Source organism: Daphnia pulex, chromosome 10 (assembly GCF_021134715.1).
Source record: "Daphnia pulex isolate KAP4 chromosome 10, ASM2113471v1".
NCBI lineage: Eukaryota > Metazoa > Arthropoda > Branchiopoda > Diplostraca > Daphniidae > Daphnia > Daphnia pulex.
Genome location: NC_060026.1, coordinates 2,406,540 through 2,422,711, shown reverse-complemented (window position 1 = coordinate 2,422,711; position 16,172 = coordinate 2,406,540). Strand labels below are relative to the sequence as shown.

General features: G+C 38.6%; 2 protein-coding genes and 1 long non-coding RNA gene across 5 annotated transcripts; 1 reads left to right on the top strand and 2 right to left on the bottom strand.

Annotated features, from left to right (window-relative positions):
* Positions 1–362: 362 nt before the first annotated feature.
* On the bottom strand, positions 363–1,418 carry LOC124205114 (collagen alpha-1(II) chain-like). The gene is made up of 3 exons (XM_046602460.1): positions 1,194–1,418; positions 901–1,110; positions 363–813 (listed from the first exon to the last, which is right to left on the bottom strand). Exons 1-3 carry the CDS (start codon positions 1,375–1,377, stop codon positions 542–544), a joined length of 666 nt encoding a protein of 221 aa, XP_046458416.1. The 5' UTR covers positions 1,378–1,418; the 3' UTR covers positions 363–541.
* Positions 1,419–2,420: 1,002 nt separating this feature from the next.
* LOC124205115 (ectodysplasin-A-like) lies at positions 2,421–3,308 on the bottom strand. 3 transcript variants are annotated; one of them, XM_046602461.1, is made up of 3 exons: positions 3,081–3,308; positions 2,744–2,995; positions 2,421–2,667 (listed from the first exon to the last, which is right to left on the bottom strand). In XM_046602461.1, the coding sequence occupies exons 1-3, from the start codon at positions 3,262–3,264 to the stop codon at positions 2,606–2,608; spliced, it is 498 nt and encodes a 165-aa protein (XP_046458417.1). In that variant the 5' UTR covers positions 3,265–3,308; the 3' UTR covers positions 2,421–2,605. The 3 variants fall into 3 exon arrangements, with proteins under 3 accessions (XP_046458417.1, XP_046458419.1, XP_046458418.1); XM_046602463.1 differs by having other exon boundaries at positions 2,744–2,989; XM_046602462.1 differs by having other exon boundaries at positions 2,744–2,992; positions 3,081–3,307.
* Positions 3,309–3,694: 386 nt separating this feature from the next.
* On the top strand, positions 3,695–7,595 carry LOC124205109. Its single transcript, XR_006879207.1, has 7 exons — positions 3,695–3,867; positions 5,076–5,197; positions 5,325–5,495; positions 6,434–6,616; positions 6,695–6,785; positions 6,861–6,931; positions 7,004–7,595. It is a non-coding gene; the product is annotated as an uncharacterized LOC124205109 (long non-coding RNA).
* The last annotated feature ends 8,577 nt before the right edge of the window (positions 7,596–16,172 follow it).

Below are 16,172 nucleotides of genomic sequence, written 5' to 3'. Positions count from 1 at the left end.
ATGATGTTCTTTTCAAATGATTGTTCACAGATGTTTCAAGGTTCAAGGATGAGCATAGGCCTACATCATGTCCGTGATCAAAGTTGATGCGCACAATCAGAAATCTTCCCGGACTAAAATTATAGTCAAATTCTTTCATCGTTATTTGTTAAATTCAGTGAGTCAGAAAGTAAAGTTAATTTTTGGGCAAGTAATTTGGCAAAATTATGAGTTATCAAGTGCTAATACACTTTATTATTTTCGCCAAAAACAAATGAATAAAACAGTTGAAGAACACGCAAATCAACTATATAATAGTTATATTTCTCAAGTCTTTATTTTTCTTGACAAGAAAGTAGCTAATACGGAACGAAGAGAGATAATATTTTTTAACTGATGCTGTTTATTCAATTGAAATACTGAAAACACAAAATTCCAAGTAAGTTTCACCATTCCCTTCAAACCCTGTAATAATATAAATACCGTCAACCGAATTCGGTTGCTTTTCATCACTCTTTAGAGTGGAGTTCTTTAGTCAAAACAAAAATATGAAGAAAATTTCTTAAGGCCCAGGAGGTCCAGGTGGGCCATCTGGACCAGGAGGACCATCAGCACCCGCTGCTCCATCGGGACCTGCTGCTCCATCAGGACCAGGATTTCCGTCAGGACCTGCAGCTCCATCGGGACCAGGATTTCCGTCAGGACCTGCAGCTCCATCGGGACCGGGGTTACCATCAGGACCGGGGTTACCATCTGCGCCAGCATTACCGGGAGGACCTGGAGGGCCGGGAGGGCCAGTTGGGATCGATGCTCCAGCTGGGGGACCTGGAGGACCTAGATGGTAAAGAAAATCAAATGGATAAAAGTTATTTACCACCCAACTCGAAGTAGTTAAAGTTAAGAAGAAGCAATTTGATTTACCAGGTGGTCCTCTCAAAGAACTTAACAAAGAATTCAGTCCAAAGAAACGAGGATGGACTGCTCCTGTGCGATACTGAAGCTCTGATTCATCTGCGTACTGAACTATACCCTGATCGTACATGTTCGGGCCCATTGGTTGCTGCGTGGGATACATTGGGTAGTACGACTGATAGTCAATGACTGGATTACCATAAAAAGACGGGGCTGCTGCTTTTGTAAAAAAAGGAATTTTAAAAAGAATTTCTTATTGTTTCAAATCTATAGTGACATTTTTGATTTTACAAATGATTTACCTTGCTGTGGAAGCCTTCGCTGATACGGGCTATCATCAGGTGATGCCAATTCCGTGTTTCCGGTAAGTAATAGCGCCAATAGATTGGCATAAGCCGTTGGGTCCACCTGGCTGTTGGCGGTGCTGACCGAGCCGGTGGACAAAAAGGCGACCAAACAACTGCAGAAGAGCAAAGAAGTGATCATTTTGCTTGCCGGTTGAGTTCTGGTTTGTCTGTCGACGATGTACCACCTTTTATACTTGTTCTTATCGTCCGTTGGTGAATACAGTTTTGAAGCGGCTTGTCTACACACGGTGCTAAAGCACGTATACCAAACTCGTTTTTTTATTGGCCCTGTTGAATTGCGTATAGGAAGCCGTTGAGCTCTTCCAAGGTCAATCCCGGTCTGTCTACTTCCAACACTGCTAAGAAAAAGAAAACTATATGCTTATGGGATTTGTTGACGGTGACCGATTCATTCCATTTCCCATGCAATCTTCACATTTATGGATTTTTACTCTTCTGGCTGCTGGATTCACGGATAGCCTATCCATTATTGGCATCATCAATGAATATAGTATGTCTGGTGATCCTGTATTGTGTTGAATAGGCTAAACGGAGCGCCATAATCAGCATATTATAAAAGACAAAGCTTTTAGGAGTTATTAACAAAATGAACGGTGAATGGCCCATCAAGTATAAGATACCCACAGTACATTTAATATTATTAACTGTCCATGGATCATAATCCGCATTCTATCGTAATTATAATAAGCCATATAAAATTTATTAGAATTAATCGGAATTAATAAATTTTTTAAGAATGTGGTGCTCAGTATATTCCGTTTGCTCCTTGAGATAATAAGTCACTTGAAATAAAGTAAAATTCTTTTTCTCGGCTTGAAAGTCCATTGGTTTCATGTTGTAATCGAAAATTTTTAATTATGTAGGCTTTCATACTTCATCTGTCGCATGGAGTTATGCCTGTTATGGTGACCATGCATATCAGTTTGTATCATTAATTGGTTCCCAATTTTCCGATTGATCCCAAGCTCACTTTCTTTGCGATTCGCAAATTAATAAAATGTTTGCGTTCTGCAACAAAAGTAAGTTTCACCATTTATTCCCTTCAAATTCTGTATTATAAAATATACCGTGAACCACTCTTTCGATGCTTATACTCTAAGCGGCATTCTTGTTTAATTTTGTATATGGGATTAGAATTAAAAATTCGCGCAAAGACTGTTGTATAAAATCAACATGTATATTTCGAAAACAGAATCCACCATCAATGCAACAAGTAAGTTCCAAGCCAGTTTCACCGATTCCCTTTGTACCCAACAACATAAATTACGTAACCCGCTATCAGATGCATTCAACATTCAAAATCCTTTTTTGGCGCCAATAACATATTTAAATAACACGTTCGTTTCTTAAGGTCCAGGAGGTCCAGGTAGACCTGCTGGACCTGGTGGGCCTGGTGGGCCTGGAGGGCCTATAGCAAACACAATCAAACGATAATTAATTTCTTCCAAATTAAAGCAGGCCAAGAAAGAAGCAATTTGATTTACCTGGTGGTCCTCTCAAAGTGGTTGCCAAAGAACCAACCAAAGCATTGAGTGCAGTCGCCTTTAGTCCCATCAAACGAGCATCTGGTCCAGACCGATAGTGCTGAACAAACTCTGATTCATCCGCGTATTGAGCCATTCCCAGGTCGTACATGTTGGGGCCTATTGGTTGCTGCATGGGATAGTTGGGATACATTGGATAGTACGGCTGATAGTCGACGATTGGGTTACCGTAATAAGACGGGGCTGCTGCTGCTTTAATAAACCGAAAAAATAATGAAAAAGATGCATATTCTTTCGAGTCTTTGGCGAACATTTATTTATTTTACACATAATTTACCTTGCTGTGGAAGCCTTCGCTGATACGGTCTCTGAGCAGGTGATGCCAATTCCGTGTTTCCGGTAAGTAATAGCGCCAATAGATTTGCATAAGTCGTGGGGTCCACCTGGCTGTTGGCGGTGCTGACCGAGCCGGTGGACAAAAAGGCGACCAAACAACTGCAGAAGAGCAAAGAAGTGAACATTTTGTTTGCCGGTTGAGTTCTGGTTTGTCTATCGATAATGTGCCTTCTTTTATACATGTTCTTTTTGTTTCGTGAATGCAGTTTTGAAGTGCTGGTTTTCCCACAGAGACTGGGTCGCTCATTTCAGTCTCTTTTTCTTTCATTTTTGAGGAGGCGTAGGTCGTAGGTGTACTTGGCAGAACAGGGCTCGTTTTTTTGTTGCCAATGAAAAAAAAAATTGCAAACCTGTTTATTATTCTCTGAAGGTGACGGATCTTCTATATTTTACATTAAAGCAGTGAATTTACGATAGCTATGTTTGGTAGGACAAGACCACCCGCGATGAATAAAAATGTCTTATGTGATTAAATATTTTTTAAAACACGAATTCGATAAATATAACTTGTTATTTTAAAAAATTTAGAGTCAATATTCTACTCAATTTTAACAAACTGGCAAATCCGAAACTGAGCCATCCCAGATTGCAGAGTTGCAGACTAAAATTTAGATAGCGAACGACACATGAGTTCATTTTTAATTTTTGAGAAAATACTAGAAATCATAGAGACAATCTAAAAATAAATAGTTTGTGCACTTCAAACGGACGTTCTACTATTTTGGCAGGTATATTTGTCTTAATTTTGCAAACCAAAGGACCAAAGTGTGAATTATTTTGCAATGCAAAAAAGCTGGCAGGCAAACACAGACAAAGGTTTTTTTCTTGTCAGAGGCCAGGTTGAGGTCACCGTGGACGAATTAGAAGGAAACTTGGAAGAAAATGTTGAAGTTTTCATTTCAGGCATCCTAGAGTTTTCTTGTCCAACATCAATCATGTGTGCAAGTCACTTGGTGGTGGTTCTCGTTGGTTAGGGAACTTAAACACGAATAACTACAGACAGGTTTTTTCAATGCATGTAGGGCTAAAGAGTTTATGACTTAGTTTAAAGACAAGATAAAACTGTATAACAAACCAAATATTATCTAGTTTAATATCTTGTTTAAGGCATAAAACTCAATTTTAATTTCATTGTATTATGTTTTTCAAAAAGCAAAATGATTGAATTTAGTTTTACTTCTTTATTTTTTACTCAATTTCCAACGCTTCTGCTGAAACTCCGTTATTCTCGTCAAAAATAAAGATAGGAAAACTTTAATTGCACGTAAATCGACACAATCAATTCTACTCGTTAGATTCTGCATTAAAGCCGGGATGTGTGATAGCTATTTGGGGTAAATGAACACCCGCGATGGCCACAAGAATGAAATTGTTTTTTAAAATCTTGTCATGGATAGATTAGAAAGAGTTCAAAGACCTTACGTACTCGGATCTCCTAACCAACGAATCTCAAATTCTCAACTGTTTGGTGTTGCTTTCGTATTTCGGAAAACATATTTTTGTTTTTTGTTATGGCTTTCTTCGTCGTGTAGCAATCGCTGCGTAAAGGCAAAACATGTGCACAGGGAACATTCAATCGCATCTAGGAAATTTCATTCACACGCGCGGAGGTTGATCCCCCTCGAATGATCAATCACGTTCACTTTACACAGCATGATGCACAGTTGCATTTGCATCGACCGTGAACAGCAAACAAAATTGTCATACCTCGTCTGTGCATGGTTCATCGCCTTGGAAAATGACCTTGTCTGGCGCATCTTGCGCAAGCTGATGGTTGAAGCTATTCGCGTTCACCGATTTGTCTACTGTCTGGGTTCTTCTTTGACTTTCGAGATCCGCTTTCACAGTGCAAAGGGAAATGCGGAAGATTGTTCAAAAGTCTAAATGTCGTTAACTTTGACAGTCTCACTCTTATTCCGTCATCTTCATTTATTAGGTGTTGAAAGCTGAGAATGGAAAATTTTTTAATCTGCTCGGAAATAAAGCGAATCCGGAATTGGCTTTACCCCATCACGATGGATCGATCTTTCCTAACCATCGCCGTAATATTCCAAAAAGGTAAAATAAGTAACTTTAAATTCCATGTTGGAAAACTAGTATCTAATTAAAACTATGTTGTTAATTATTTTCCTCATCTTTTAATTATTCCCCATCAACTGTTATAGTTTTATTTGTTCATTGCCAGGAAAATTCGGAATGGATACCAAAAAATTTTTCTCCCCTGCAGTTTGCTCCAATTTTCGAATCAGACGAACTTCCTATACGGTTACCTGGCAGTTGATCTACAACAACGGGGAACTCCCTGTCAACTTCCAACAGCGTCCGGAATATAGGGAGGACTTACAATTTTTAAAAGGTGAACTTAATTTTAAAAATGGCTGGAGGAAAGAAAATAGGAATTTCACATGCACAAATCATATTCGTCTTTTGACTATTCAAGCGCTTTTTCTGTGAACTATTTCAAAATCCAACCGGTAGCGTAGCAGACAGCGTACAGAAGCTCTATCTCGGTAGAATTTAAAAAAGTAATTTCACAGAAGAGTGACACAACTACACAAAATGTTTTGCCGAAAAACCCTGCAGTGATCGATCGATTATACGTTAGACCAAAAAATCCCATCCACTAGCCTCGTCATCGTTCTTGTTGAGCAACTGCTTGTTTGTGTACGTATGAAGGTCGCGGTGTAAACAGTTGAATTCGTTTCTTTTTTAAAGGCCGACGTCCTCACTCCTCCAAGTTTTGGGATGGAGAAGATCGATTGGCTAATCTATTTGGCGACCCGCCTTAAATGGCAACGACCGCCGGACAACGACCCAAAAGTATACCGCCGGTTTTTTGTTTTCTCCTCCGAGTCGTTGGATGAACTTGAAAAGTGCTGGATGCAGAGATGAATAAATTGTAATGTTGAGTAGACACGACGGTACAGACGATTCTGAATGGTGACCGATTATATTAACTATATAAAGGAATAGGGGAAAGCCAACATTCCACATCCGGACGAAAAAGAAATAAGATTCCGTGTTGTACTGGAAAGCCAATCGAAAAATGTCAATGACAAATAGCAACGTTATTTATAAAGCTTATCCCAGTAATATAGCTATTTACTGCGCACAAACAAATATCTATTAACAAATAAGACGGAAATGTAATTAAACAATTAAGAAAATGCATATACGCCCAAACAAATTGTGTTTAAGTTACCACCCCCTTTTTTTCAGGTTTATGCATCAACGCAATTAATTCAGTGTTGCCGCCTATTTCTTGTATTTTTTAACTTGTAATATTCAACGCAGGGTTGGCTATAGGAGCAGCGCATCATCCATCAAAAAAACACATGTGGCAACAACATCCTGCGAATATCCTTTTAATTATTCCTGCGGCGATTCAGTATAAGAAGACTGATGCTCCACAACACGACGGCGCTGGCTACATTGTGAATGAGTGATGATCCCTGTGCGATCAATAATAGTCCGCATGTAAGCTTGTTACGTTGATCGCAGAGAATTTTTTTAAAACTTTTTCGCACCTATTTTCCCATCCATTTTCATTTTCAGACTGCTTCTCACTACTGCGAAACATGAATGGGTTGCAACCGCGCACACTGAGAACGTCTAATGAAGCCATTTTATTCCATTGAAAAGCCAGGTATACATGTGTTTAAGTTGAAAAACCGGTAGCGTATTTAATCACGCGATAACAAGCTCACGAATTTTTCAACAGCAACCAAATTATACAAGCGGTTTCAAACTTAATCAAACTTTCAGCGGGATTAGCCGGAAGGCGAAATCCTGGTACTGTAAACGAAAATGATTTGAATAATAATTTTTCGAAATTTCTCCAGACTCTTGGTAAATACGTTACAGGTTATACCAAATGCATCAGGAAAAAATGTACAGAGAAAACAATTAAAAATTCCATCTCATCGGTCATCTCGGGCCTACGTCACACAGCTGGCCAGACACAGACCAGCGGAGGACTTCACTCAATCTTGGCTAAGATAAGCAGTTAGCAACGGAATTCAACATGTTGGAGCGTGAACTTCACGATTTTTGCCGACCTTCACCTTTCGGTTTTTTTCCTTGCCCAAAAGCCAAAAACACGGAACGCAAAAAAATGACGACATTTGTACATTTCCAGACTATTTTACACAAAAACAGTTTTATTGTTGCACGTATCGATCTTATCCGAGCGATGCAGCGATACAGCCCGACAAAAGAAAAAAAAAGTACATGTCAAAAGTTCTGATTGATATGATCCAATATATTTCATACAGGTATGTTGTTCCTAGTGTGTTCAGTTTTATAGTTATATTGTCGATGAGTCACTGTTAAATTTCATCTTTCTAGCACAGCATCTTGGTGCAAATTCTTCACACAATCTCCCAGCAAGGGATCTATTTCTGTATGTTTTTGTGAATTTTTGAAATGTCCCTTTAGATATTCTCAGGGTCCAAAATATTTATTCAGCAAAAAAAAAAAAAACAAACAAACAATGCAAAACAAACAAAAATGGGATTCTGATTAGAACAATTTTTTTGTTTTCGATCAGTGGACGGTGGCGCCATCGATTTCCGGGATCAATTCAACTTCATCAGTTATTCAGTTGAGTAGTTGACGCGAAAACGCGCCCTTTAAGTTCGTCTTGCTTCGAAGTCATGACAAATGAGGTAAGCAATAAGCATGTAGCTGATATTTTTAGCTTCCTTGGGCAACCATTTTGTAGATGATGTCATTGAGATCACTTGTTATTTTCACAAAGTTTATTGTTTATCCGTTTTGATAAGTTCGTTTTTCTTTTTGTTTTCTGGATCGATGAAATTACGATGCCAGTCAGTGTGGCAAAACTTAAAAGATGATATGAATCCATTTAAAACATGCTTTCATTCAATATTGTTCTTCACTAATTTTTCTTGATTTCCAGGATCACCACCAGTCAGACATCCCCAATCAGTTTTCAGAGTTTCTTCATCTGCATCTGCTTGACTGCTTCTGTGTTACTGTAGAAGTGTTGGTGATGAAGTCAATTCATGTGACACAAATCTCTTTCAAGAAGATAACGAGAATCCACTACTGGTGAGTCCACAACATTTTTGTTTATAGACGAGTCATGTTTGTACATTGTACATTGTACATGCCCAAGGCGTCATGCTCTGCTAGCTGCTAACCCACACATTTATATCAGCATAGTATTTTGATCAAGGTTACGCTAGGCATCTTTTAATTCTTCGAATGCAATTTTGATTACAATAGGATCTTCATGCACATTATTGTAAGTCAATAGCGTAATTAAAAAGTTAAAGCAGTAACATGGGAAGCATTTTAAACGGCGGAATTTTCCAATGTGGCTGCTTTTTCATGAAGTGAAGTAAAACGCAATTCGCAATTTTTTTCCCTTTTTTCCCTCGTTTCAATTGGAACATTTCAAGTCACATGGAGACGATTGGCCCATTAAATGTTTCGTAGCTTTCTACTGGTGCTTAGCAAAACCACAGTCTGTTAGAATGCAGTATGAATCGTCGAAACCCTTTACCATTGATGACAAAAATATCTTGGTCGAGTTGATTTTGAATTATGTAAGGGGTTGTCATAGCCTTGAGAACTTCTGATTCGTTTAATCTAGCATCGAAAAAATTTTTACACTTTCCGTTCCTACTTGTAACCTTGATTTAAGTGCGTTTCGCCGCAAAACGCACTGAAATCAAGGTTACAAAACTTTTGCCACTGATTCTTTAAAGATTTTTCCTTTTGATTTTGACGATGTCCGTTGACGTACAACATGTACAAACGATGACACCGTAAAATTGATTTTCTGCTGAGCAATTTTTTTTAAAACACCAACCAATTTTAAAGTGAGGCTTTTTTCCGTGGAAAAATCATTTGTTGCCATGAAATACTCAGCAAAAGGTCTCCACCATTCTCTTTTTTTTTTCGCGCTAGTTTTTTAATGCAACTAAATTGAACACAATTGCAGTCCTTTTTTTCTCATCCTGTTCGACGAGAGACTAAAATATAACGGTTTCTTCCCTCCCAACGAAAGGTCGACATCTCTCTTTGTTTAAGAAAAGATTGTCGTAATTGTTGGATTTCGATTCGGCGGCGATTAATTGAATATTCTAATCATAATACTCATTCAAATTGCACTTTGATTGGAGCATTTGACCTTGTTCACTAAAGTCTTCCAGTCGGTAAGAAAACTAGGAAATCTCCAATTGAAGTTAGCCATTGAGAGGCCAGGTTGTAACAAAGGTTTAATTTGTGTGTGTTGTATGGTTTTTGTTGAAGTGAGCTAGGTTTCATGATATTACATATAGTAGAATGCGTCCAGTGCGATGCCAATCCTGTAGCTCGTCTCCAAAGTTTTTACAGCGAAACGAGCAAACAGATGGACATTAAAATTGATAGCGGCAAATTTTTCCTCATTAAATTTTATTTCTAGAAAAAAAAGGCTGAATTTTATTATGAAAGGATAGTGATATAGTCTATTTCCCTCGATCGTCTCATGCGATAAAGTGCTGGGCATACCGACAATTCCGTATGGTAATCTTTTATGATTTCGTCGTTATTTCTAAATGAAAAATTTCTGTTGTTTCAAACTTGCTTTTGAGGGTATTGTAATTGTTTCGTCAGTTTCTTACCACAAATAACTCGAACCTTTTTCTTGGCATCACTTTTAAACAAAGTTCCTCCATATAAAAACGAACGTCGACTCGGAAACGCTTTCTATCTCCTTAAGGTTAGGCAAGTTTTCCCCTGTCATTTGTAAAATAATTTCAAGTCGACCAAAGCAAAAAGATGATCTTGACTTTCGGTGGGTGAGTTTAGGCTTATGGCCTAGTTTTTATTATCTCTTTTTTTATAACGGATTGGGGTTTTCGTGGGGTTCGGGTAAATGAGATAATCGCCAAAAAATGGATGCAACATTTTAATTTTTTTTATTAGCATGCTGAGAAATCAGACTACATTACTTCGCCTGTGAAGGTTAAGGGAATGAAAATTTGATTTTAATGACAACACAGTATCATTTAAAGCATTATTTTATCTTGTATTCTGTAGCGCCCGTATCCTTGAGTTTTTCGGCTAAATAGCCATTGATTTTACGTTGAACCTTTTTCTTATTTTTGGCGTCCAAATAAGAAAGCATCGCTTCTATCAAACTTTCTTGATCCTGTAGTGCTTTAGAACATATGATGGCGCCATCACCGTCATTGTGAAGTACCAGCCTCATCACTTCATTTTGGCCGAGTTTCTCTGAGACGCATTTCAAGAACTTGTGCATGGTCTGAATGCTGCTTTCGGTTACGTAGGAATCAGCAAATATAATGCCCCAAATGCTGGAAGTATTGTCAGTTTCATCGCTCAAACATGTGAATTTTGCTATGAACTCTTCAAGTAGATTGGAATTGCAATAGTTGAGAACGCATATGAATTTGTGCAGATTGAAATGTTGCCAGGATATTCCTATTCCCGGTTGCGTTATAGGATTGCGAAAGCATTCTTCAATCAATTGAGGTGTGTGTTTCGCAACATAAGTTTGAATTTCGTCTTGGATCTGATTTGGCAGTCCGACTATTCGGTCATTGAAATCGCTCTTCAATGCAGCATGAAGTATAACGGGAAAGTTGTTCAATTCGTGATGCAGCAGTGTTTTCACGGCGTTTTGACCGAACGTCGAAGGTTTTTCGTACACGCGTTTCAAGATTTCGTTACTCTCCGCTTCGCTGTCCAAGAAGACGTAGCTCCAAATACTTTGTTCGTTACCTCGAAAATCTTTGACATTAGTAGTGATGAAATTGACAAATTTCTTGAGTTGATCTTCGTTTGCGTAATCTAGATAAAGTCGGGTCATGCTTATCCAATTTTCAGATTTCCAAATATGCCAGTAGTGCTGAGAATCGGGATTGAAAAAGAGTTCCTCAATCATAAGAGGCACCTTTGTTCTGAAATGATGTCTCACTTTCTCTTTGCCTTTCTTTGATAAATTATTTGACAGAATGTTGACTAGTGATTGTGAAAGAATGTAGCTGTGGAAGGAATTTTCGTCCCCTTCGTCGTGTAGCAAAAGTTTCATTGCAATTGTTTCGCCGAGTTTTTTCAAAATGAATTTCAAGAACTTCAAAATCCTTAGGTCTCCAATCCCAGACTTCTTGTTCCCAACGTTAGCGGCTAAGCTTACAGTACTCCAGTAACTACATTCTCTATCGCCTTTAGAAGTTATGGTGGTGACAAACTCCAAGAGTTGATCTTGACTGAAAAATGCGAGGCAATATTTAACCAACAAAGTAAATCCATTGTAGACACCTAAATTTAGAAAACATTTCGTCCAATCATCAGAACCCTTAAATGACATCAATCCCTGGAGAGTTGTAACGTTGAAGTCTTTCAATGCATACATTTGACTGTAGGAGTCGCTGTCAAATATCAAATCGTTCAAATCAACGTATCTTTTCTCGGTTTTGATATCGCTATCGAGGACTATATCGGCTATAGTTTGAAACATCTTATATTGGCACCCGACAGTAAACATCGAAGTATTAGTCCAATCTTTCTTCCAAGTTTTATTATTTGTATAAAGTTCCTCCTGAACCGTCGATTTAAGTAAAGCAATTAGGTCTGCATGTCCCAAGGTTTTCTTGACAGTCTTTAATATGAAAATGTACATTTCAGTGTTTTGGGATGCAATCGCGTCTGACAGAGGACGATGGACGAATCCGTTAATATCAGTCAATCCTTTTTTGAACTTGTCGTCAGGAAGATGTCTTTTTAAATAGGCCAGCAAATTGCAACAAATCTTTTCGTGGCCCCAAGTGGCAGCTACGTAGAACGGTGTAAAATCGTAATAATTGACACACTCGGTTGCAATTTGATTCGTTTTCGTATCTGGTGTCCAGTCAACTGTTAATAATTTGTCTACAAAAACCGTCTGTTCCCCACCGCCGTGGATATCCGCTCTGTGAAAACATGAGAAGCGAAATGAATCTCGTTCCAGTCGCAAGTGAAAATCCGTTGGCAGTCCTTCCGGTTCGTCCTCCAGCAATTGACATGGCTGATAAATCATTTTAAACGCGTTAGGTTCAACTTTAAGGACCAGAATAAAGATCATGTTCAGAAGGTCTTGACGTCCATCGAGTTCCTTGAAGATGGCCAATGTCTTTTTAAGTCGGTTATCTAAGCCCATCCGATACTTTCGTTTAACAGAGAGGAAAACGTTCTTCATAAAACTGGCGAAGGCGATATCGTCGGAATACAAATCTGATTTTGCCAAGAGATTAATTAATAATTCCAATTGACTGTCGTAGTTTTTGTTAAATATCAACATTGCCAACATGGATCCTAGTTGATATTCCACCTTTGGAATGATTTCATTTAAAACTTGTCGGTGATTGTCCATGAAGTGAAGCAAACGATGCACCATTTTTTGTTGTTCCTCTCCGTTCCAAAAAGAATATTTAAAACCACACGGAGGAAGTTCGTCATGGTAACCGAACATTATTCCATTCATAACTGTGTGTACATGATTTTTCTCTTTGAGCGACAAATTAACGTTGTGTGTGATCGGTACATCGTCGAAATAATCCATATATCTTTGAAACACCTCACTGTTTAGGTGACAGAAGTTTTTGAATGAATAAGGATGTGTAAAAGAAGCTCGTATAGCCCGCAGAACTTGTGGTTTATCAAACGTTGCGTCGAGACAATCGCACAGGAATTTAAATATCTTTTCTCTTTTATTCGCAACTGATAGCTCAAGAGGATTTTCTTTGATTTTCAAGTGAACGACTCGAGTAAAAAAGACTTGGGCTACTTTATGCAATCCGTCCGGTAGTTCACGCCGAATGATTCTGTTGCGCCACTCTTTATTGTCATCAACCATTTCTTTCAACATGGAATCTAAAAAGATTTGAACACCGTCGTACTGATTTTTCACCAAAATTGTGCTAATGATTAACTTTCGAGCTGATTTGTATTCCAGTAGCTGATTGCGTTTTTCCTCGTCGAGAAGAAATCCGGTGTAAAGATATTCGGCCATCAGGTACTCTGCGTAGGTTCGGTGCAAGAACCGCACCTTGCCCTTTGCGTCTCTATCCAATAAGCCAAAGCGAGCGCAATGTTCCACCATCTTTTTCTTTTTCTTGTCGAGTGTGCCTTTGGGCGTCATGGATTTTTCCTTTCCTAACAAAGCAACAACATCTTCATTAAACGAAACAATCGTTTCGATAGCCAGTTTTCTCAGGAAAGGTTCCAAATGATCAATGTCCTCTTTAGCGTGAGAACTGGCGAGATCACTGGCGCAAGATTGAGCCTTTTTCTCTTGTCGATAAATTTCGTGTTTCTTTTCCATGAGCAATCGGTACAGGCTAGCCAGGCTCAAATTTAGATTTTGAATTGTCTTGCAAAAAGGACCAAATGTGTTGTCTTGTTGAAAGGACTTTAGAAGCTCAGACTGGAAACATTCGGCCAGGATGCGGCACTGCAGTGGAATGCCTATGAAGGCCCTTTCTTCGTCTCTTAGAGTTTTTGACACTCGGTCCACTAGCGATTTGGCACAATTGCGAAGATCCTTTTCGACGTTACTCTTGAAATCACGTTGCCACACAGAGATTATATATTCAACTTGGTCTTGTTTACTGAAGTTTTTGAGATTATAACTCAACTGGGACAATTCAAATTGAATTTGACTCGTCATGTGAGATCGAGTAGTCACAAACAGTCCGTTTATTTTCATTTTTTTAAAGATTTTAATCATCTCGATTACGGTTTCCTGGTGATGACTCTCGTCGAAGCCATCCAACATAACTACCATCCGGTCACCGGTCTCCAGGCGATGCTTTAGTAGCGAACAAGCGAAAGGGCTTTGATTAACAATAGCTAAATTTAACAGAAAATCGGTGACGCTTGTTTTGTTAACTTCAGTCGATTTCAGCTTTGAAAATGCTTCTGAATGATCCGTTAGACTTATCACGATCACCCAGTGCTCTGGGTTGGTCTCTTTGATCACCTCATAATAGTGGGAGAGAATGCTAGATTTTCCCGATCCTGCGACACCAGATATTATAACGACATCGGGTTTGTCCTCTTGGTGATTTCTGTTATTCAATAGGTCATCTTCGGCTACGGTTTTAGATGGTTGATCGGCTTTATTCTTGTCTAAAATAATGTTTATCTTTTCCCAGATCTTGGTTTTTTCTTCGCCGATGACAAACCACTCGATTTCTCCTTGCAAACTTATTCGGCACTTACTTTCGAGCAATTCTGTGGAATATCCTAGCTCTTTAGCTACTTCACTCCAAAAACTTTTGTCGAATGGAAAAGCAGACGTCAATTGTCTCTTGATGTAAAGGGATTTTTCGAATCGAGATGAAGTGAAGGAAGCAATTTCGAGCCTTTCTTTTTCGATCAACTCCTCTATAACATTCGAATTCATTATTTCTGAAGCACCACTTTCAATGAAGTCGTCTGCAGTTTGGAAGCTTCTTCTAATTAGATTTTCCACTGTAAGCCAACTCCCTTGAAATAATACTTTCTTGGAAAGTAGGGCCTTTTTGAATTTAGCGCTCAAATCGGCGAATGTCAAATCTTCTTTGGTTTCCTCGACAGCATCTCCTTGACTAATGAAAATCACTTTTTTATTTCCCGAATTGTTGACCAGTTTCTCATAGTAAACTTGATTTTCCATCAAGGATTCATTATCGCAAACAAATATGAGCAGATTGTGAGAAAGGTCCGACGCTTTGAGTAACGTTTTGAATTTTTGGTGGTCTTTCTTCTCAGCGAATGACGTCATTAAGTAGCTGTCCTTTCGATGGAAATAAACCTCTTCTGGTGCAACGGCATCGGTGTTCTTATTGGGAATGTTTCTCCAGAGTTCCTTTAGTGCCTCGATGACTTTAACCGCAGTCCGACTCGGTAATCGAGTCCAAATGCGCTTAATCTTTTTAGTCGAAATTAAAAATGACTTTAATTTATCTGCCATTTTATGAATGGCATCACGGTTAAATTCTAGTGCTTGTTTTAGCTGCCTCTGATAATGTATGGAAACGGACGTCATTCGAAGCGATTTCATTTTCTCTTTGCCTTTCCGGAACAAGTCGATTGCCTCGTTTGACGTCATGAAATTGGATTCTTTCTTTTTGAACCAGTCCAACACATTCCTCAAGAAAAAATCCGATTGGAAGTCAGCTTCCTTCATATTGTAATACTTTCCCACTTCGTCGGTTAGTATTCTACCAAGATCGACTTCGTTGGGCGCGTTGGCCACAAAAACTAATTTTTCGAAAAAGGCTTCAATTTCTTTACTGGTTACATTTCTTGGTTTATTTTTAATAGGGTCATTAATTTTGACTGCTTGCAAGATCGCGTATAATTTATGATTTGATTTCACTTTAATTTTGTAATGATTAAGAGAGTGTTTGCCAAAAGCAAACATTTTGTCTTTAGTTTTGAAGGATACCAACTGGATGCCATTCTTGTCTAAATTTTTCTTTTTGAAACCGACATTCGTACAAATGATGCAATCTTCAATGTCTTCACCCCTTGAAATGATGTCGCAATAAGAACGAAAGTATTTCGGCAAACTGAAATTGCCTTCATTGTCGTTTAGTAGCTGGGCTGCCGTGATTTGGAACGATTCGTTTTGTTTGTGCTTGGCCTGCAGGTATCGATAACGATAGTGTTTTCCGGCCTGTGTATTATCTTTAACTTCGTACTTGAAAATTAAATCGTCAAATTTACCTCCGAGTTGCTCCATTTCAGTTCCCAGTTGGAACATGTATCCGGCCTCAATTCCACGGATTAAGAAGAGCATCAACAACTTCAGTTGGAAAATAATTCCGTGGTTGGTTTTTCTCAATCCCTGAGCCGCTTCTTCTCTCGTTGTATCCGTCGTATATGAAACTGGTGTTGAAGGTTGATTGTTTCTTGATTTTTTTAAAAGTGTTGGGCACGTATCCTCGTTAGTGTTTCGTCTTTTATGCGCCATTTTCACTGGGTGTTGCAGATTTGCAGTGAACTTTTGTTCGTTAAATTTTGAAGTGAA

Excerpts from the sequence above, each read along its gene's own strand:
- LOC124205114 (XM_046602460.1), bottom strand. The coding sequence starts at position 1,377 with ATGATCACTTCTTTGCTCTTCTGCAGTTGTTTGGTCGCCTTTTTGTCC. Across the intron at positions 1,111-1,193 it reads GCGAAGGCTTCCACAGCAAG|CAGCAGCCCCGTCTTTTTAT; the intron begins GTAAATCATTTG and ends TTTTTACAAAAG. Across the intron at positions 814-900 it reads TTCTTTGAGAGGACCACCTG|GTCCTCCAGGTCCCCCAGCT; the intron begins GTAAATCAAATT and ends TTTACCATCTAG.
- LOC124205115 (XM_046602461.1), bottom strand. The coding sequence starts at position 3,264 with ATGTTCACTTCTTTGCTCTTCTGCAGTTGTTTGGTCGCCTTTTTGTCC. Across the intron at positions 2,996-3,080 it reads GCGAAGGCTTCCACAGCAAG|CAGCAGCAGCCCCGTCTTAT; the intron begins GTAAATTATGTG and ends GGTTTATTAAAG. Across the intron at positions 2,668-2,743 it reads CACTTTGAGAGGACCACCAG|GCCCTCCAGGCCCACCAGGC; the intron begins GTAAATCAAATT and ends TGTTTGCTATAG.